This window comes from Parus major, chromosome 3 (genome assembly GCF_001522545.3).
Source record: "Parus major isolate Abel chromosome 3, Parus_major1.1, whole genome shotgun sequence".
Lineage (NCBI taxonomy): Eukaryota > Metazoa > Chordata > Aves > Passeriformes > Paridae > Parus > Parus major.
Window position 1 is genome coordinate 14,248,130 of NC_031770.1, and position 22,333 is coordinate 14,270,462.

General features: G+C 37.5%; 1 protein-coding gene across 5 annotated transcripts in view; it reads right to left on the reverse strand.

Moving 5' to 3' along the window:
* Positions 1-537: 537 nt before the first annotated feature.
* Positions 538-22,333, reverse strand: part of PPP1R21 (protein phosphatase 1 regulatory subunit 21) — a 31,532-nt gene continuing 9,736 nt past the window's right edge. For 3 of the 5 annotated variants that reach the window (XM_015622520.3, XM_033513253.1, XM_033513254.1), the window contains 15 exons: positions 20,820-20,872; positions 18,702-18,851; positions 15,612-15,713; positions 15,447-15,535; positions 14,450-14,586; positions 13,717-13,809; positions 12,328-12,455; positions 11,812-11,964; positions 10,956-11,048; positions 9,578-9,811; positions 8,165-8,200; positions 6,856-6,972; positions 5,853-5,951; positions 3,655-3,783; positions 538-1,859 (listed from right to left, as the gene is read on the reverse strand). In XM_015622520.3, the coding sequence (XP_015478006.2) occupies positions 1,830-1,859; positions 3,655-3,783; positions 5,853-5,951; positions 6,856-6,972; positions 8,165-8,200; positions 9,578-9,811; positions 10,956-11,048; positions 11,812-11,964; positions 12,328-12,455; positions 13,717-13,809; positions 14,450-14,586; positions 15,447-15,535; positions 15,612-15,713; positions 18,702-18,851; positions 20,820-20,872 (1,643 nt within the window). In that variant the 3' untranslated portion in view covers positions 538-1,829. The remainder of the gene's footprint in view (positions 1,860-3,654; positions 3,784-5,852; positions 5,952-6,855; positions 6,973-8,164; positions 8,201-9,577; positions 9,812-10,955; positions 11,049-11,811; positions 11,965-12,327; positions 12,456-13,716; positions 13,810-14,449; positions 14,587-15,446; positions 15,536-15,611; positions 15,714-18,701; positions 18,852-20,819; positions 20,873-22,333) is intronic. The other 2 variants (XM_033513252.1, XM_033513251.1) reach the window with 1 other exon arrangement.

Consider the following 22,333-nt stretch of genomic DNA (forward strand, 5'->3'; position numbering starts at 1 on the left):
TTAATGAGTTATTTTTATTCAGACATGTAAAAACTAGCCTAAGCAGAATCTTTTTCTAAATGAAGCAACCTATGAAAAGCAGTATTGGTAAAAGTAGTATCAGTTCAGTAATTTGATTCAGAGAATTAAAATAACTGGATTAGTACCTTCAGTGCAAGATGAAAGTTCTCAGAAAAGGCAGCTTCAAAAGAACTGGAAGAAAGCAATTAGCTTCCCAATCCTAAACGAAACAGTTGAAGCTGTATCTGCTTCCATAAAACGGCTGGAGAGACAGCCAAGACTTCCCAACCCTCATTAGCACCAGCACACAGCTCTTAATTCAACATCAATAAGAAACCCTGCAGGCTCTCCCCATGTCCTCTCCCTTTCACAACCACTTCTATTTTGCACTTCTGAAAGGAAGAACTATCAGAACAAAGGGAAGCACTGAGAGCACCTAGGCTGGTGTAACTACTCCACCAGCAACAGCTGGAACACCCCGCCACAGTGTCACACTCTGCAACCTGGGCATAGCCAGAAGGAAGGAAAAAGTCAAGCTGGTTTCATGTGGTTGATTTTATTATTACATACTGAGAATACATTTCAACACATCTGATATCAGAGTAAACCCTGTGGGACAAATAAGTGCCATAATGGAAATTATGGAACAGAAGATTGGTGTGGAAAGTGTGGAGCAGCACTGCATCTGATTAAAAAAAAAAAAAAACAAAAAAAACAACCAACCAAAAAAATACAACCAAAAAACCAAAACAAACCCCAACCTAACACAAACAAATCTCACCCCCTAACAACAAATCAATGCTGTGAAAACTTGTGATATTAAATTTCACTTGAAAAAATAAAAAATTAAAAATCTTAGGAGAGGCCTTAAGTTCACAAACTTCTGAAAACAGGAAAAGCCATGTGAATCCCCCCCAGTGAATCCATCACAACTCAATTCCATTAAGACCTTTTGCAAATTCAGTGTTTAAATCTTCTACATATTTCTTCTTTACTGTAAGAGAGCACAATAAGCTGATCTATTCTACACACATTGTTTCACTCTTTTGGGGCAAATGACAATCTCAGTTTCCTCTGGCCTTAAACAGCTATTTCAACCTATATATATATATATATATATATATATATACACATACATGTGTAAACAAAATGTTACAGAAATGGCTTAAAACACTTTCACTGAAGTAGCCCAATTCAGCTATTTGTGCTCTTTACCTCAAAATCCAAAGTGCCAGATACAAGCAGGAAAGGTTTCCACTGCTGCAGTCTAACAATGATCCCATTTACTTGGTGAATTTGTAAAAATCATTTCAAACCACAATTCCAATTAATTCTAGAGGGCTTAGAAAAGGAGTAATACATTACAGTAACTGCACAGCTTGCACAGCCAAAAAGTCTCCAAATTCATTTTTAAACTGTAATTAACAAGTAATGGAATGTACATGTGCTGATCATTACATGTAGAACTCAAAAACAGACACCTACTGCACCAATCCAAACTTGTTAATGCAGAAACATATTTGAAAATATACAAAATCTGAAGTTGTTACATGAAATCAAAACCTGGTTTTAAAAAGTGCACAGTAAAAACTGAAGGTAATTACTATATAAATTATCCATAGTGGGTGTATTTCCTGTTTTAGAGCCAACATTAAGGTCTATTTTATCTGTTACAAGTTCTAAATATTTTAAAAGCCATTTACAGCACCAATTCAGTTTTTACTAGACCCAATACCAGCCTCTGCTTCCTAGAACAAACAGGAACTGGATAATGAATGGTCACTATCTGCATCCTGTGCAGCAGCAGCTTCCAAAGACTCAGCTGTAAACTATCGATTTTTGTTCTTTTTAGAATTTCCCTGCAACAAGAAACAAACAAAGAGAATATTATCAGGTAAGGAAATCTAAACAGGTAACATACAAAATCTGACGTCTGATAATTTATGCCTACAGCAAACAAATTTTCAGTCAGACTGAAAACACAGAGACCACAGAGGTCCACAGACCTCTAATTTTGACAGATTGTAATGTTTGCTCTGAAAATTCTTCTATTTCTATAAACACAACAGGGCCAAGTACCAAATATCTCAAATAAGCAGAACAGTTCCTTACTATAACTGAAACCTGTGAAAGACATTTGAGAGACACCCCAAGACACTCAATTGTATTAATACCACTAACATTGTAAGGGCAGTGAAGCCAAGCCAAATCATAATGCACCTTCAGGTGCTACTCCAAATAAATTCTTATAGAATAAATGCATCAAATTAAATATAAATCCCCCATCATATTGGGTTTTTTTTCCAAAATAAATTTTATTTGAATTAAGATTGTGCAGATTATTCCTAATTCAGAACAGAGTTTGTTCAACAGCTAGCCAACTCACATTTGACCTGCAGTAATTCCACAAAGGAAATGCGGAGCTTAAAATAAAGTTTTGTGCAATAGTTACTTGCTGGCAATTCTCAGTCCTCCTATTTCCTGAAGATAACATTTGTTTTGAATCCAACCAACAACTCTCTCCAAGTGATAAGGGCTTTAACTGCATCATTTGGATTTCAACTGAATCTCCATTTGGTAACATTTGAAAACCTGTGTGGCTTCTGTTGTGATTCTGAGGTCCCTCAGACAGAGTACCAATTCAAGTCTTAGAAGTATGGCAAGTGAGAAACTCCAGAAAACATTTTATAAAAACATTAAGTGCTATGTTCAGTATGCAGCCAAGAGCTTCCTTCTGGAAACACAATGGATTATACACAACAAAGTAATTTTAAAGAATACAATGCCAAGTTAAAACATTCAGAAATCTGAAGAAAAGCAGGGGGAAGAGTTTAAAAAATAAAAATTACCATCATGGGATCTTTAATCAGAACATAGATTTATTATTATTATTTTTATTTTTTTAATCCTTTGGTGACACTTGCTTCCATGCATCCCACAATTAAGGAGAATAATGATAATTTATTCATTTCACAGTCAGACAAGCAAAGGGCCAAGGCCTTCACAACATCTTTTCCTCCCCAGCAGCATCAGAATAGGATTTTAATCACTGGCTACTCAGAAAAGCAGACTTCTGTATTTTTCATCATTAGGTAAATTAAAAACCTGTTTCTGATAAGTGGGTAGACTCCTTGCCTGGTAAAGAATTTAAGCTCACAGAAGAATACAAGTTGCAACTTTTTCATTCCTACACGAGGGACAGATGAGCTAGAAAATGGAAATAAAACAGAGAAAGCTGCCAAGGACAGAGTATGCTGCAACCAAAAGGAGAAGGGACACTTCTACCCAGAACTTAATTGCAACCACACAGCCTCACCAGCTGGATTTACAAATAGCTCTGGATTTACAAATAGCTCCATTTTCACCACATTTAAACAAAAAAATGGTGTGATCTGCCATCAGAAGATACACTTTGAGAACTTAATGTGAGGCAGTGACATGAAGAGCTTGTTCTTTCCCACACGTGTACTTAGCAAGAATTTTTTCTTCATTGGAACTTGAAGAAGGAAGTTTGGAGTTTTCTTTCCAGCTGGCTCAGTGTAAGAATTACAGCTCATGAACTGGTTTGTCCAAGGGCAGTACTGCAGGAACACCAAATGTAACCCTCACACCCCCAGCTGCAGCCAGGGCCCTGTGTCAGCACTGCCAGCTCACCTTACTGGTCATCTTTAGTGTATCAATCTCTTCCCTTTGCTTAGTCAAGGTTTCATTCATACTGCACAGATGGTCACTCATCATGCTTAACTGGTCCTCGTAGCTCCTCTTTGTTGTCATCAATTCATCCTAAGGGAAAAATAAAATAACCAGAGGCCCTGGCTCAGTATTAGTGATATTTGGCAAAGCAGCACACTTCCACCTCCACTTAGTAAGCTGCACTTTTGATGCTGAGTGTGTGCAATTCAGCTAAAAAAAAGCAAAAAACAAAAAACTAAGGAAGTCAACAGCTACTTTTCTTTTACCTTAAGTCTCATGCATGGTTTGTTCCCTTTATTTTTGTGTTGCTTCCTTTAGATTTCCCTGCCACACATACACACTTTTTATGGCTTACATACAAGAGTAAGAGCTAAGTTTTCCACCACTGTTTCCAGCCAGGAAACATGTTTATAGGGTTAAAGCATGGCCTGCAGAAGAACAGACATGGCATCCAAAGCTGAAGGAATCACCACTCCACACCTAGTTAGAGAGAGCTATGATCTCTCTGGAATTACAGAGACATGGGGGCATAGTGTGCATGACTAGAACACAGCAATGAAGGGATACACACACTTCAGGAAGGACAGAAGGGAAAAAATCTTGCTCTGTTTGAAGGAGTGGCTTGAAAATTATTAAGATCTCATAAGTAGGGATCACAGGAGAACAACAGAGCGATATGACAGGCATCTGCTGCAAGCAGATAAAGATCTCCCATGCACAGACCCTGATCTTCATTAGGGATTTTAATTACTCTGACACATCCTGGAAGGGCAGCAAGGTGGAACATAAGCATCTGAGAAGTTTTCTTGAGTGTGGCAAAGAACTTCTTGGTACCAGTGATCAGTGGGACCAAGAGATGCTCTCTGCTGAACCTGTTACTTACAAATAAGGAAAAGCTGGTCAGGAATGTGAAAGCCAATGGCAGCCTTGGCTGCAGCTACCATGAGTTAGTGGAATTTAGGTTCCTGAGGGAAGCAAGATGAACAGTAGAATTACAGCAACCCTAGTCCCAAGAAGAGTAGATGCTGGCTTCTTTCAAGGTCTGCTTGGAAAGGTCCCAGGTAAAACTGCCCTGGATGTTACAGGGGCCCAGGAAAGCTGAATGACCCAGAACACAACGAGGAACAATCCAATGCCTAAGACATGGAGTGACTGTGGCAGAAGACCAGCATGGATGTATAGGAAATATCCACTTCCACAGCTTGATGTGAACTCTCTCCTCTCTGACCAAAGGAGGGGGACAAGTCACCTTCAGAGGACCCTTCCAACCTAAACAAGTCTATTACTCAGTATTATGCAGACTACTAAATGTACAAAAGGTGTGTGCCTGCTATCTTTCCTAGAAAGTTTAATATGCAGTTGGAAATTAACATCTCATGCCGAGTTCAACATAGATTGTGGAATTTCTTAAAGAAACAAATCAAAAAAAGTGTTTAAAAAGGATAGTCCATAGGCACAACAGTTTGAAGCTTCTAACATTATATTCACGGCCTGGTATGGAGCAAATTTCGGTACTTAGCATCACAGACAGATGAACAATAATGATATTATATAAATGTAAAGAAAACACAAAGGAATTTATGAATTGTGTATTTATTTACACTTTATTGTACTACTGGTTCCTTTCTCAGCTGTGTGGAGGAGAAGAACAAAGGGACAGAACACTCACAGGATGGTGTAAGAGCTGATTTTTGTTAACAACAGCTTCTTAAAGATTAGCCCAAAACTATCTTTGCTTAATATTAAAGTACCTATATTAAAAAATACAAATCAATCCGGCATTTTTTAGAACTTGCAGGCCAGGGTGCAAGAAAGGATTAAGAACTCCTTGTATCATCTGAAATCAGTCATACAACCACCCCTTTTGACATTACAACTATCTCATTTTCATGAAAATCCTTGATATCAAATGTGTCAAAACACACAGGTTTGGCCACTATAACCTTTCCTTGGAAGCATGTTCTACTTCAACTTTGTACCTGGGATTTAAAGTGGATGATTTAAGGCTCTTTTCTACATACCACTAGAGTTCCTATATTCCACAACTCAGGACTTAGTAATGGTATGGCCAGGCTAGATGGTTTTAATTTTTCTGCTCCAACTTTCCCATATACATGATTACAAAATCCATCTATTACCTTACAGAACAATTTACTTGCCTGTAATCTGGTGATGTTTTGACTGGCGAGCTTCAACTCTTCCGTGAGAGATTCCTTGGACTTCTCTGCCAGAGAAAGTCTTTTGGCAAGTGCTCGACACTACCAAGAACAGGACAGGGAGGGTACAAGGGATCAAAGTCAGTTCCAGAGTATTGACTTGTGGCATCCTTAAGTAGTTGCTTTGGACTTTTTCATCTTTCTGTGATACTTGGATTTCAAGAAACTCAGAGCTTGTGTTCATTTTTAAATGCAGAGGCAATGGAATAGCTAACATTCAATGTTTCATTTTACAGAGCTATCATATTGCCAGTCCTCTAAATATCATATTTTTCCCGTAACTGCTACAAAACTTTTCATAAGTAAAAAGCAATACAAACTCACTTCACACAAGGCTCAAATACCACAGAAAATATGGTTCCTCCATACTACATCATCTTCCATTAAAAAAAAATATTTAAGAGGATTTCCTCTGTTAACCTGGAGCTTTAGTTTATTCCACATTGTTTATTACACAAATCAAAACAGCCACCACCACTTTCAAGAAAAGTTCCCTCATGACTTAAAATGAAAAGGAAACTATAGATACAATGGATCATCTTGTTCAGTCTTGCAGCATAAATTATGTCTAAGAACCAATTTTCTCAGGAGAGCTGTTTCCATCACTTCATAATACACTCAAATATTTTTGAATGACATCAGCAACACTATAAAATTAAGTCAAAACTTCCTTGGTAACTAAAGCCAGCTGCTTCAGCTTATATGAACAAACCTATACATGACACACATATTTCTTAATACAGCCAAGACAAGGCTATCAAAGGATTTATTGAACATAAAAAGTTCTTTTACAATATACGTTTTTATGTATGTTAGACCGCAATCAAAATTATTCCAGGAGCAGAGTTTTATAAAAAATTATGTTCCATATATTGAAACTCACTGTCATAGCACTTGCCTGTGGGAAGTTCAAAAAGAGATTTAGTGTCATTGCCTGCATGCTCACCTCAGCATGGAAGTGCACTGATTTGCTGTCAGCAAGCTGCAGGTGAGAGGTCAGTTCTGCTATCCTGGCCATGTAGTGAGTTTTTATCAGGTCTTCACGAGACTCAACATCTGGAGCCTGGCAAAGAAAAATTTAAGCCATTTATGTTTAGTAGACTGAATACCTGAATCACAACATGGTCTCTATACAGACTTCTTTCTTCTTTCCTTCTGAGGCCTGGCTGCTCCACCAGTATCAAAGTATCAAATTTCCCAAACACAACAGACAAATTACAGCAGGCCACCCTGCAATTTGTCACTCTAATGGGGACTCTTCATGTCAGATTTCCTTACATGACAAAGAGCTGACTGAAGAGGCAATAATTTAACTTGCTTTAATGTATCAAGTGTGTGATGAAGATAAAAATTCACTGCAGAAGTGAACAACTTTCACCTACAGGAAAACTTACTGTCTTTTCCCAACAAGGAAGAATTCCTTCACATAACTTTATTACAGAAGCATACAAAAGTCTAACTTTTACTAATGTTGCATGTTCCAAAAGTTTCTTTAGACATTCAAAATTAAAAAAAAGAAAATATAAAAAAGCCCAAGAACTCAGTAGTTTACAGACTAACCCACTGGAGTCAGCTTTGACATGATTTGTAATTATCTTCAAGTTCAGCACTGTGCAGAAGCCTTTGAGAACTTGTGTCAGTTATTATCTAGCCCCCTCCCCCTTTCAGAAAACAAGGAGGAGTGAATTACATTGCACCAGGTCCCTGTGATATCAGAAAAGGAAAAGCAGTCAGCCTTACTCTCAGAAGTCCCTGCTGAATCACGTGTTACACTATAGCAGGGCTAAATAAAGAGTTAACCTTTAGTCTGAGGGCTGGTTCAAGGTTTGTTTCAGGGTGACCTCTGCTCTGTACCCAGGCACTGCAGCTAGGGTCTTTTATGCAGCTTGAGCCCTTCCTTGAGGGTTAAGAATTGAGGCTTGGAATGCAGTTTGGGCTATTGAGGCACAGACAGACCAGTGCCTTCTTCAAATTACAGAGAGCAGACCCCTACTTCAGTTCACACCGCTCCAAAATGCTTACATGGGCCAAGTAACAGTTCAGTATCAGAAGAAGAAAATTAAGGAACACATGGATTTGTGAAAAAATCAAATCAAATTTGTAGAAATTTGACCATTTAGTATATAAAGACTCCATGGTTGACTTGTGTCATTATACAGGGCTATTCTTGGTAATTATACCTGTAGAATAAGTTTAGTAGAATCAGAATTGAATCATTTAACAGATGGACTTTAATAATGTTTAAAACAGATTACCTTTTCATTATCAGTAGTTACAGTCAACATTCCAATCTAGAACAAGATAAAAAATACACTTAATGAGAACTGCAAAATAATAGATACCATTTGGTATGCATTTTGGTTTCAGTCATAGAAGTACTTTAAATTTAAACAATCTTGCAACCGTTCAAACTGAAATCAAACTTAAGTACTTCCACCTGCAACATAAACAAGAGTGGTTACATGAGTGCCTTAAACAGAATTAAACCTGACACCAACTCTCAAAAATATATCTCCTGTCTTATGAGGTACACAAGGAAAAGGCAATAAAAGCAACAAGATGCAGCTGGGCTCGTACAGTTATGCAACTGTTTGATCATATGAAACTAATTCAGAGCCACATTAGCACACTGAAACATTACTGGTCATGTTTAAGAGGAAGGAAAGCCAACCTGGATGTCTTGAATACCTTCCAAATTCCTTCCTTTCCCCTCTGACTAGTAAGTACTGATAAAACTCTACAGGAGCAGTGTAAGCCAATACCTGGTTTCATGAAAGAATATCTTCATAATCAAAGGGGCTTTTTTCCCCCCTTGATCTCAACAGGACTAGAAATTTATGTTTATGGGAAATATTCATACAATATGTTGACCTGTGAGTAACATTGTCTTCAAATTCCTAAGGATTCAAATAGAGGATTAAAAACTTAAGATGCCAGTTTACTTCAAAATTGAGGATTTCAAAACAATCCACTGGTTATTTTTACCCTGGACCAGGTAAGTGGGGAGGACAAAAAAAAAAAAACAAACAAACAAAGAGAGAGCATTCTATTGAATGCTGAGTAGATTGATTATTTCTTACAGATGACATTCCTGTTAAAACCACTATGCCACTTCAGAAGTGGAAATCAGGGGAAAGGCCAGTTCATTTTAAATATGTACAGTAAACAGGAAAATGCCATTTACCAACCCAGAAGAGCAAGGAAAGAACACATGCTACATCCAAAAGCAATTGCTGAACCCAAACTAACCCTAATAAGTCTTCAAATCCATTTACAAACACTACCTGCCTACTTCAATTTGCTTTAACATACCTAGAGATGAATAAAAGTACTGGAAACATGGGCCCAACAGAGATACACACCACTTGCAAGGTTTCCTAACTATAGGCAAATCAGGAGGTTAACACCTGTTATTTCCCCCTCAGTGACACAAGTACAGAACTACAAAAATATCTTCACAATACTAAAGACAGCAAACAAAGTCTCAAAACCTAAGAAGTGCCAAACTCTGCAGAAAGAATTTGCAAGCAGCTTTGCAAATACAAGGACCCCAAGAGTGAATGCTTTTCAATACAGTCAAAAGGCTTTCATTTTTAGTGTTCCACTGATCAAACAGCACTGCTACTAAAGAAAGTGGATTTTCTCTATTGAAGGGAAAGGTTACTTACCAGACTGGTGCTCTTAATAGGTTCCTTCAGACTCTTTTCTGTGGTTTCCTTCTTTTGTTCTGCTATATTTGGCAAAACTGAACGCTCCTGGATAGTTTCAGTTAAATGTCCAGTAAGAGAGTTCTTCAGTTTCTGGTTTTCTTTCTCTAGCTTTATTTTAGCTAGCTGGGCCTCCAACATCCAGTGCTCTTTTTCTTGTTCAAGTTTTGCAATTTTCTCCAAACTCTGCTGGACCTTTTGGAGTGAAAATTTACAGTCCAGGTTATTGAACCCAGGGAGGGAAAAAACCCCACACAGGAAATGTTTGAGGACAGTATTATTTTAAACCATTACATAAGTGAGGTAACAAAGTGCAGCAGGTAAACAACCACTGTTTTGAGCTGTGTGTTTAGCTGTGGTTGTCAAAAATGGCCACACTATTTACTTAGTTTGAAACATGAAGAGCTCATAAAACTGGCAACATTGTACTAGGTGAAAAACCAAAGCAGGGAAGAATTTTATAGAAACTTGAAAGATGCATACCTGGCACTATCACTACCTTTTCTTATGCCAGAAAGACAAACTGTCCCCTCCCAGCTGTCCCACCTCACACAGACAGACCCACCCACTTTGTCCAAGTAAGAAAAAAAATATAGAACAGAACACATCCATTCACTGCGTATTTCTGCTGAAATTCATTTCACTTAGAATATTGGCAACTCCAAAAAAAAAAAATCACCAAAGGATTTGCTTCTGTAACAGTTCAGTAAAAATGAGTTAAGCACAGGCTGAGTATACAAGCTAATAAAGAAATCTCATTATTATTTAGTTATTCATATGAAGCAATGGACAAATTGTGTCTGCTCTGCCCTTTAAAATACCATGTTACCCACCCCGCTTCACCTTCCAGAAAAAAATTACATATATATGTATATGTACATATATATATGCATACTATAGATAGATACTCTAATTTATTACTCTAACTGAAAAGATAAATCACTGCTCTTAACTAGTGCTAATAATTCCTTTATAGTCCAAAAGAGGATTCAAATCAGTACATAACGTTAAAAATTAATCCTTCAGTATGCCTTATTCCTGTATTTATTTTGCATTTATTTTAATGATTAAAGATTACTTGACTTCTTGTATTTCCAATTGAAGATATCAATGGCATAATCCTGGCCTCTATATCTATCTACATGTACATTCCACAGATAACCCAGCCAGACAAGGAGTTTATTTCAAAACTCTACAAAACATCTACAGTCTAATGTTAAGGTTCAGCATATTCATGTATACCTACAAATGACCACAGACATAAATGTGAGACTTTGATACGAGTCTACCTTTACAAAATACGCTACCATATATGTTAGTACAATGTATACCACAATACCTGCTGTGCAAGACCTTCCCTGCTCTCTGTAGAACTCAGGAGAACTCTGCGATTGGACAAAGCCTCTTCATAAGGCACTGAATCTGCACAAGGCTGCAGAAGAATCAAAAAAAAACTTCTAAAAACATGTCACACACTAGATCAGAACAAGTATTTCTATTTTCATTTTCTTACTACTTTCCTTACTTTAGTAAAGGGAAAAATCTCTCACGTTCCAAGTGCTTACTGGGCAGTAGGAAAAAGCTCTCAAGAAATACTGCCCCAAAAGGTACAGTTGATTAAAAAAAAGTACCCAGAAAACTCCAAGTGTTTATTAATGACCAAAGGCATCTTAAGGTCCTCTTCACAGACATTGCAGTGAAGTGATTTAGTAACAACTGCTAAGCACATTATGACTTAACTGTTAATTTTAATGGAGGCAACAGGGAGATGTAACAGCATCCAACCCTTTGGTTCAGCACATTTTCTCCAGGGTACCTACTTTTTTTTTCCCTATGCCTCCCATTGAATACAAGTGTAAAAATATGGTTTCATTTGCTCTGTATTCCTGGTGAATACAGGAGGAAATTTAAATAAGTAGCCACCCTCTTCTCCTTGGAGTCTTGGCACAGAAATAATTAGTGGAAATGGGTAATGACACAATTGGCACATACCCTCAGTTGTGAGGGCAACTACACTCTCTAAAGTTCTCAGTAGCATTATTGCACTGAGGATTCCATTTCCTCAGCCAAAACCTGTCATTCAGAGAATCTCTTCCATTCCAAACACTGCAAATCCTCAGTTTGTGTTCTCCTTGGCATAACCAACTATCAACAGAACCACGCTCTCTCTGTGCAAGCATGCTGGCTGAACAAACCTTCTTCAAGGACTTCATGTAGGCAGCTGCCTTCTTCTTGTACTGCAGCATGCACTCAGCTGAGAGAGGGCTGATGAACTCTGCTCCTCCCTTAGGGCCATAGCTCAACGAGGTGGTGAAGTGATCCAAGTTGTTGCTAAAGAACGAGGCCATCTACACACATCAAGAGAAGTGGTTCTTTGAATTAAGTTGACCAGAAGGATTCATTGGAGCAATTAGTTTTTCAAAAGATAAGTATTTAGTGAAACTGGACTTCTTAAAGGACTTGAAAAAAGCTACAGGCTCTTCCATGTGATTTAGACCTTCCTAGCACAAAGCATCCTCTACACAGTATCTGCTTTTATCACTCACTCAGTTGTTTTTAACTCACAACTTCAAAATAACTCAAGAATCAACCTTACACTGCAGATCATTAATACCAGAGGCACACAGAGATTTTCTAAATCATTCAGCTAATTTTATTTTTTTTTTTAAGAATCTTTACAAGTCATTGTTTGAAACAAATATAAGCGTTACCTTGCCTGCTCCATTTGTTAAAGCAGCAACAGAGGATAAAATACAGTCATTTGTAGTTATGAGTTTCTGTGTGGCAGTTGGAACTTCCTGTTCTAAAGCAGCTTTCTGGCTATAGTGCTTGGAAATATCTGGAAAATGAAAAGCACATTTATGCCAAATTAAGAATGCAAAACTTTTTGAAAGTCACTCACAAAAGCATCTTACCCTAAATATATTAATTTCAACAACACCAAAATTTAAAAAGAACCAAGTATTTACCATGTAAGTACATTCTCACTGTGGCCTAATTAAAAAAAATAAATAATTGTCTGACAAGTGAACAATGTGCACCAATTTTAAAACAGAGTACTGTTGCTACAGAATGGAGAAATCTCAGCTCATCACCACCACAAACTGTAAACTGAGGTATTCTTAAGAAGTTCAAAACTACTTGGGATTGAGAAAGAAGAGAGAGATCGAATATTCTCAAGTATGGGAGTGTGAGATATTAAGAGGAGCATTTCTGTTGAAAGCTAATGAATTCTACTGACAGTTTTTTTCACTAGCTCTATTTTTGGTATTTCCTTTAAAGTGTACATTGGATTGACTTTACATTGTAGTGGCCATACAAAGGGGTAGAAAGTATTTTAAACTTATCTATGTTACAAAACTCTTGGCTTAGGGTGTCATTTTTTGTGAGGTACAATCTTTAGTATCCTTAATATCTCCTTTTTTTTCTTTAAAACAACGACTCTGCAAAATGGGGTAATACTATTATTGCTATTAAGAAAAAAAAAACCAATTTTGATTAAAATTATTAAAGCTTAATGTTTAAACAGCTGACTAGTAAAAATCCATCTCTGTGGATTATACTCTCCCCAGGAACAGCTACATAGTACTGAAATTCTAGGACATGCAGGAACCATTTTCCAGAACAAGCCAAGTTTCAAAAAGAACCCACGTTTCTTTGTAAGCTTTGGTTATATATTCATGTTAAAAATAGTCATCTCCCTAAAAATAGGAAGGAAAAATTCCACTTTGAAGGCAGGTACTAGGTCAGTGCTACATATGCAGGGGAAAATATGTACATTTCATAGCATTCCATTCTGTATGCTAGTTTCAGGAGAGCAATGAAGCTCAGAAAGTGACACTACTCAAGAAAATCTGGAGAGCCACAATTAAATAATCCAGCAATTCTGAAGAACCAAGCTAACAGCATGGAGGAATGAAAACCACGCATGAATGTCTAAAACAAGCAGTTAATAAGTTTAGCTTTTCACCTTGTAAAGGTAGAACAAACTAGATTCATCACATATGATACATTCAGCACTGTTAGAGAGAGAGTGCACATGTGCTATGCTAAACAAGAAAGAAGCAAAGCTGAAACAAGACAACATTCCCAACTCTCACCTTTTAAAATGTCATGGAATCCATGAAGACTTGCAGCAATGTTTGTAAACACAAAGTCATAATTTGTCCTAAGGAGTCCTTCTGGTCTTGTACCTAAGAGTAATACATAAGAAGGAAAAGAAAATCACAACACTAAGAATTGACCATGAATGAAAAAAGTTAGCTTTGAAAATAATTTAATTTCCACCTACTAGAACCATTTGCATAAATCATAACAGATTCATTTACTTAAATTTCCCCTTCAATATCAAATATACATATATCCAATTTTGGCAGAGCAGGCAAGTGAAAGGCTTCCAAGTTCCCTAGTTTTTACTCATATTAGATAAATATCAATTGTTTTGGTCTCAAAAACCACACATACAGAATGATGTTCACCTCTGTAGGAAGGACCACCTAGGCCTTTCCAAAGGGTGAAGACTGAAATTCTCCACTCCAAAGAGTGAACCTGAATCTATATAATAACCATTTCCTACTGCTATTTACAGGCTGCATTTGGAGATATTTTCCCCACACACAAACACACAAAGGCTTTACCTCATTTTATTCATTCATTACCATGACAGTAATAACCTTACGAAGACAAGGGGCTGGAAGTGATGATTGGTAATAAAATGTAATTTACCAATGATTTCATAATTAAGAGGTGACAGAGGCACACAGTCAATCACACTATAAAAACTCACAGAAAACCAGCCACAGGGTAACCAACCAAGCCAGAACTGACACTTACTTGGTAAGGCCAGAAGACTGACGTATGTGTGTAGCTTCTCAAAGACTGCAGTCAACCTTTTCATGTCTCTGTGCAGCTCCATATTTCTAGCTCTTAAAGCAGCTGTGCAAAGAGAAGACTCACACTCTTCTTCCAAACTAGGAATATATGAATTATTTTTTTAAAAGCAAGCAATTGTCTTAAAAAAAAAACAAGTTCAAAAGTTTTGGAGCACATACGTGTTCTCTACCTCCACAGTCCAAAGCAACAGCAGACCAGGAAATTCTTTTAGGAAGGATAACATAGCAGAGGAATTCATCAATACATGAAAGTTACCATGTGCATCTCCACTCCTAGGTCACAAGCCAGGAATGACTTACTCCAACAGCAATTTAAGTTTGCAGCAATTTAAGTTTCAAGACTTTTCCCTCTACTACATAAATTCTCTTCTGCTCCTTAAGGAGCATGAGAAGAGTTATAAATGAGGCATAAATCAAGGTTTTTCTTCTTCCTTAGTCCAAACCCTCTCTTAAAGCAGTTCTTGGCACCTAAAATTCACCTCCCTTCAGTCAGCTCAGAAACAAAGATTTTCACAGAAGGGACGTACACCAGGCCAAGTTTTACTACATTGCTACATTTACTCAATGATGAATAACCCTCAGAGAGGCCTAAGGCACTAACAGTTTCAGTGTATCACACCTGGATAGTATCAATGCTACTGAATAACACTAAGAAACATTAATGAAAGTTTCAGTATTTTTTAAGTCTCATCTGTGAGGGAGGGTGTGTGTGGAGGGGCTTTCAAATACATGTTTTTACTCCTAATGCCTCAAAAAAGCTATGCCTAATCTCAAGGTTTAGAAAAATCATAAAAAAAAAAGAAAAAAATATTTCAGCTGTTTAAGACAGAGCAGAGCTTAGAGTGTTTTAAGGTTTGACGTAATATTTGAGTTGTAGGTGCTGACAGTGGTGTATGCCTGACACAGTGCCTATTTTTTATCTATCAAATGAAAGGTACCTTTTTAATTGATAAGGAAGAATCTTTCTTAAAAAGCCTAAATAGGAAGCTAAATGTTCTGAGAAGGCCTTCAATTTCACAGTTGTTTCCTGAAAGGAGAAAACAACAGGTAAGTGTTTTTGCTCTGTAAGAATCTTTTTGGATACCAAAAAGAGGAAATCTTACCAGGACTGTCACAGTATCCTCCGTGATGCTCTCAAACAAGTGCAGCATTCCTTCCTCCAGAGGGCGAACGTAGGAAGCGTTTTCATGGAGATACTGTGAGAACTGAGGACAGAGAGGTTTTAAAATGGTGCTTGCTGCCAGCTCGTGTGAACTCTGCCAAGGTAATAACCAAAAGGGACATTTTGGCAAAGCCCCTGTCCCCTTTAACGATGCCTAAGATGTCATTAATGAGATACAACAGTCCAGTGATGTACAGCAACCTCTTCTATAGGGCAAAAACACACCTTGAGGGAAAGTGAGAAGTACTGCAAGTCCAGGCAAAACCACGCCTAGGGCTTTGCCACTGCATCCTGTGTCATTTTAACTGCCATGCACAGCACATCAAACCTTCACTTTTTAGTTTTAAATAGTCTTGCATTCCTTTCTCAATTACATCCAATTAAGTCTAGATCCATGCACCATTTACCACCAGAATAAACTATCCCACCTTCCTCCCAAAAGCTGTTTGCCTCCCAGCCACGTCCATCAGCACAAACATTTGCAAAGCTAGGCTGTGCCAAGTAGTGAAGAACTAAACCCAAGTCAAACTGAGAGCAAGAGATGTGTCTTTATCTGTGTGCAGTCCAGTTTTCAACATGAGTCAAAGCATGCAAAGCATGGAGCTCCAACTGATCACGGGAGAATTCTTACTTCTAAAACTATGACAGGTTTGGGCAATAATGAAACTTTGGCCTCATGGACCTGCCTGACTTTGCTAAAAATTCCGTAATTAAATCCTATAGTTAATTTTGCCTTCAAAAAAGCAGACCTGAGAACATAAGGTGTACTCTTACATATAATCAAAATGTAACAACACCATCAGCTTTCCATTCTGGTACCTCAGTATCACAAAAAGCTTCTTCCACAAATTAATATAGATAGTTAAAAGTGATCCTGGTTTTTATTTTACCCCACAGAAAGATACCTTCACCTTTGATTATTTACACCACAAGGGCAGCTAAAGATCCCAGGCAAACAGAGTACAAGAGATTTTAGTTGTTCCTTGTATTATTACAGTGCAGTAACACAGTGTTAACAAGAACAGTGAGATGCTAAGCTCTGATCCACGCATGCATAAACCTGGATGGAATCAGGGAAAATTCCTAAATCTAAGGAGGAAGAAATAACACATGCAGAATGCTCCTGACTTTTGTTGCAAGAGAGAGGATTTGAATTATCCAGCATGATGCTGTAGACCCAGCAGAACCCAGCAATCCAACACTTAAAGAGAAAAGGAATACTTGAACCTGGCAGGGAATTGTCCACATCTACTTTGAGTGTTTGGTGGGGAAAATAGCTTGAAAGCACCAGACAAGACCTGGAGTTGGGGAAAAATAAATCAGTGCAAGTCCACTAAGCCACTACCTGACACTTGTTTCATTTTCTCTACCATATTCAGGGGAGGTTTTTGACCAACTTGGTGGAGTAAGCTAAAAAAGAAAAATTAAAAAAAAAAATCACACTGAGAACACTTGCCAAGCAAATAGACAAATTAATTTAAAATACAGGAGCAACTACAGCTTCATTGAGCAATAAAAGATGCTCTAATGCTGGAAAGTCACAGCAAAAGCCCAGAGAAGTAGCATGCATTTAGGGAATTACATCATGATTACACAATAGAGCAGACTACAAGAGATTACAAAATAATATATATATATAAAATTACAGAAACAAAGCTTGAACTACTGAATCAAATATAAGAAAAGGAAAATGAAAATAAGGTTCTGATTAAGTTGCATGTTTCAGCTGTGCTGAAAAACAACAGTGTTAACTAGGAGGTAAACAGGGGGGAAAAAACAGGGAAAAAAAAACTGTGATAAGAGATGTCTAGGAAATCTGATTTTTCTGCTTTAGTGTAAACTGCAGTAGTACCTGAGAATGCAGTCACCACACTGGTCACATTAAAGAAAAAAGGAGACACCACTCCTGCCTCAAAAAATCTTAAAGATGACAAAACCACAATTTTCACAAGCAGGACATGCCACTCTGAGGGCATTTGGTGGCAAGAGCAACAAAATGTTCTCAAAGTATGCTGAATCTCTGCAGGAGGGTATTCTTGACTAAAACAGTTGAAACAACTAAGAAGGCAAATGGAAGGGGATTTCTCTAGTGGATAACGACTTTCATAAGCACATTTGTTACCTGCAAAGAGATTATAGGAGGTTTTCCAAAGAATCGGAAAGTTTTGTGATAGTTAACATTGATACCACATGCACTGCAGCCACCTAATCAATGCAAACCACAATTCACCTCAGCAACTTCAGTCTGAGCCTAACCAACCACTGAACTGAAATTAAGAATCACAAAACACTCCCTGCAACGTAAATACTCAAAGATCCCCTTACACTATGAAGTCAACTCTGATCTTAATGCAATTTGTTCCAAAGCATACATATACGAATCCCCACACAAACCCTTGTGCACAGTTATTTTCTCTATTTCACAGCATGGGAAAACCAAGTCAAAACATGAAGCTTAACAGCTCTGGATGATACTCTCAGAAAATCTTTCTATTGAACTTTATCAAAAGAGATGAGTAAGATTTCTCATATTGATTTCAACATGTTTTACCAACTTGAGGCTTCAGAACACTAACAGGAAACATCTTCACACAAGCAGCCCAAAATCAGATTATAAAGCTGTGTTTTGACAAGGGAACACAGCCCAGGTTCTCTCCCTCATATTCCTCCTACCTTCTATTCTTTATTTAATATTACAGCTAGACACTTAAAACACAAGACCACATTCTGTCTCAACATCTCCTCCTTCCAGCTGAACTTTCAGCAAATGCACTTCAACTTAGCAATAAAAAAAGCAGTTTTGATTTGATTATCATATCACTCTTCTAGCAGAGGCAGAGGGGAAAAGGATTCTCTGCAGCTACACCTCACCCACATTCACAGAATTCATGGAGCAGAGATGTCTCATGCAGGAGGGGCTGGATCTCAGGGACACACAGCATTCCAGTAAAGGTGGTGCATGTTTGCATGGAATCACTCATTAAAGTCTAAATAACTGAATATATTTGTAGATGAAGTGTGTAAACGTTACCTTCTGATTTAAGGGTGATATTGTGTCTGTTGCAGAATCAACGGGGAAGATCTGTACCTTCTGCTCAGTGTACGTGTGGAAGTTCAGGAGAGCTGTTACAAGTTCTTGGACAAAAGCCATGGCCTGGCCAGCAAGGTCTCGCAGCTTCAGCTGTAAAGACAGGCATAAAATGATTGTATTTGGCATGGATGTATTTAAATATGAAAAAAAAAAACCTTTTTAGATACAAAAAAACATCGTTATCAGTAAGTTCCTTCTTGTTATTATTTCAGCCTAAAATACATGACAATTGTGTTTAAGTTAATTTTTATTCATCAACTATAATGCTACTCAGAAGGACACATTGCTGACAACAAAATATCTTTTCTACTTCACACAACTGGTGATGGTTTGCCTCTGCTGCATTTTTCAAACTTGCAAGCCACAAAAACACTTAGAGGTCAGCACAATTACAGAAACCATGTCTGAAATTTCCAAAGAACAACAGACTAATTGCTGACAACAGCTCAACACGAGGTTGCAAGGAAGCCTCAATTTAATTAGTAAAAAACCAATGATGTTTTCTCCCAGAATTGAAGATGTCTGCTTCTCTCACCAAGAACACTCAATTCTTATTCGCCTGGACACAACAGAGCTGCTGCTCGTGACTAAGGCTGTTTCTGTGCCTTTAGTACAGCAGGAAGGCATCAAAGAAATTAATCCAGAATAGAATATAAATTCAACAGAGAAGAAAACTATTCTCTGTTGGGATTTATGGAAAGAGAATAATGTTATAGTGACATTTCAGCAAAGAATACCATATCCTTCAGAGACATACTCTTAATGCTTCAATGGACTGTTAAATCAGGTCAATCTTGATTATGGATCTGGGATGGTGGCAAGTAATTAAAGCAGTCATTATCCTCAGTTTGTGTATGTTAATTAGCCATGCAAGGAAGGGAAACAGACACTATTACTGTCCTTTACACTGCAGCCTGTGCTAATACACCAACATTTTGCCTCCACTGGCAAAGCCAGTCATAAAAATCTGTCCTGGAACATTTTCAAGACTGCAGAGCTTGAAGCATGAAGTTGCCTGACATAGTGCTGGCAGAAAACAGTAAAAAAAGAAAGTCCCCATGCAGTTATTCAGATTTTTCTTGGAACTCAGCAGCAGCAACCTGAAATTTAAGGCTATTTCCATCACAAAACTGTACAGCAGGTCACCTGTTCACACAGCAGACATTATTAGGAAAAAGGTTTCTTTACAGGCACTTCTGAAGAATGGAGAAAGCAACCATTTTATATCTTGCAGTAGCAAGTTAATGCACTAACCTGAAGGCTTGAGACACAACAGAAACAGAAAAAAACTCAGTGTTGTAGAGCCCACCCTCAGTGGTAGCAACACATGAAAATTTTGACTGCACACAGGTTTCTGATTTGCTATTTTGCTAAAAAACTTTAAAAGATTCAGCCATTCCAGAAAACCAATGCTTATTTTTGAATACTGAATAAACAATATTCACAAGGAATCTCATTAAATTACAGTAGTGAACAGAAACACTTTGTTTTCTAAAAATACTCAAATATATAATGGTTATTTTAGTGCAAGTAAGAGATGCTTTGGCAAGAAGTATCCCACAAAATGTAAATGAACTATGCAGAGATCTCAAAGTGACATGATTTATTCTTTGAAAGGGTTGTGACTGGTGACAAGTAATGTTAACTAATATGGCACTTTAGTGCACACGCCAGCGTGCAGTTTACAAGTGCATACATTCTCTGGGCTCAAGTGATGTGACTAAAGAAGCTCAGTTTGAGGGAAAATTTAGGATACCAAACCTACCTTTTTTCAAGAAAAGACTTCTGAAGTACTGTAGTTTTAATCAATTTCAAAAGTTAGATGTTCCAACTTCTAGCTTACTGAAGGTTGACCCGATAAAATAATATTTCATATAACTTTAATAAGACTCCTCAACATAACAATACACACAGCCTGTTGAAAAGTGCAGAGGTTCTGTGGGCAGAAATGATCTCAGAATATCATGACAGTAGTAAGACAGGCTATCTTCTGCCACTTCAGGTACTAAACTGACTGGCTTTATTTATTTCAGACATGAAACCACAAGAAGCACTTACCTGATTCCTTCTGTTGTGCAATGGTACATTCAGAGCATTGTATCGAGTAGATCCTACAGGACAAAAATTGAGTTGCATGAACTTGTTAAATTGTGGGAGGTTTTAAAAGATATTTTTTGGTAAATACTGATTTAAAAAAAAAAAAATCATTGCAGGGATATTACAGTTTATGTAAGCAATATTAATTAAAGAGATACAAACAACTCCCTCCAATAAGATAGGCCTAAATATCCTCAGTTAAGAGTTTCTGTGATTAAGTGTAGGGAAAGCAGGTCAATGCTTGTCTCAGATGGTAAGTCAAATTTAATCATCTGAAGACCCTGAATTTGAAAGATAAGAGCAGACTCCTCTTGCTCAAAGAACAATATTCATCACAAACAAGAGTGAAAGAATCTCTTAAAAGAAATCACTCTTAAGGAAGTCAAGATTATCTTGAAATTTCAATTACATTCCAAGGAGGGGCCAAGTAAGACTGATGTATTTTTGAATGGTTTCAAAGTTTTTTAAAGCTCCTGTATACGCTTAATATGTTGATAATTTAGACTAATATATACTCTCCATGTACTTCAGCTTTCTTCTCCAGTCATGAAGCAACTAGAATGATTTTTCAGTTACAAGCAGCCACAATTAGAGGGGCGGAGGGCTATTTGTACCTAGAGAACAGCTTACAACTTCTTAGAGATTTAATAGGGATCACATCCATTCTCAATTCAGTTGAACAACAACCAGATTACTTGCAAATTTGCTTGCAAAGGAAATTTACAGTTTCTTATTCCTTTTATGTCGTTCACATTTGGCTATTAACACATGGAAAGAGGTAGTTACATTTAGAGGGAAAAGAAACCTGTCCAAAATTATTGGATCCTACTTCTAACTAAATGCTTCAGAAAACTTTTTCTGGTCTGGAAATCATACTTAGGAGTCATTTGATTGTTATTGAAATTAGCTGCTAGTTACACTTGAAACCAACTACAGGGTCTATAGGAAGACAGCTGGAACCCACAGCAAACAAACATCTCCTGAATTTCATTGACCTGTCACTAAAGAGATGTTCTCTATTTGCAGTGTTTTCTACTACACAAGCAAAGGCATTATGCTATGGCAGCTGAATGAGCAGGTAAATTATTTTAGCAAAATTCTTGCTACAATGGTAGACACCTATAAAAAATGCAAGCTAAAGAAGACAGAGAAGTAGAAATAGGCAGCAGATACCAGGCAAAATGAGAGAAGTGAAAAGGATACCACTTCAAGGCACCAACACCTAAGCATGATGTGCTGTATATGGGAGTCAACATTTCCTGAAGAGGAGATAATCTAGTGTTCCTAAGCCAAGACTCACTGGATTGCCAAACCAGTGGAGAGCTTGGAACACTCACCCCTGCAGCACCTGCCAGATTCAGCTTTTGGAGAACCTAAGGCTACTTAAAACATTGTCACCAGGTTTTAAACTGAATGAAAAATGCAAAAGCCACCAATGAAATACACAAGAAATTCAAAAGCCTGTTTTCACTTCT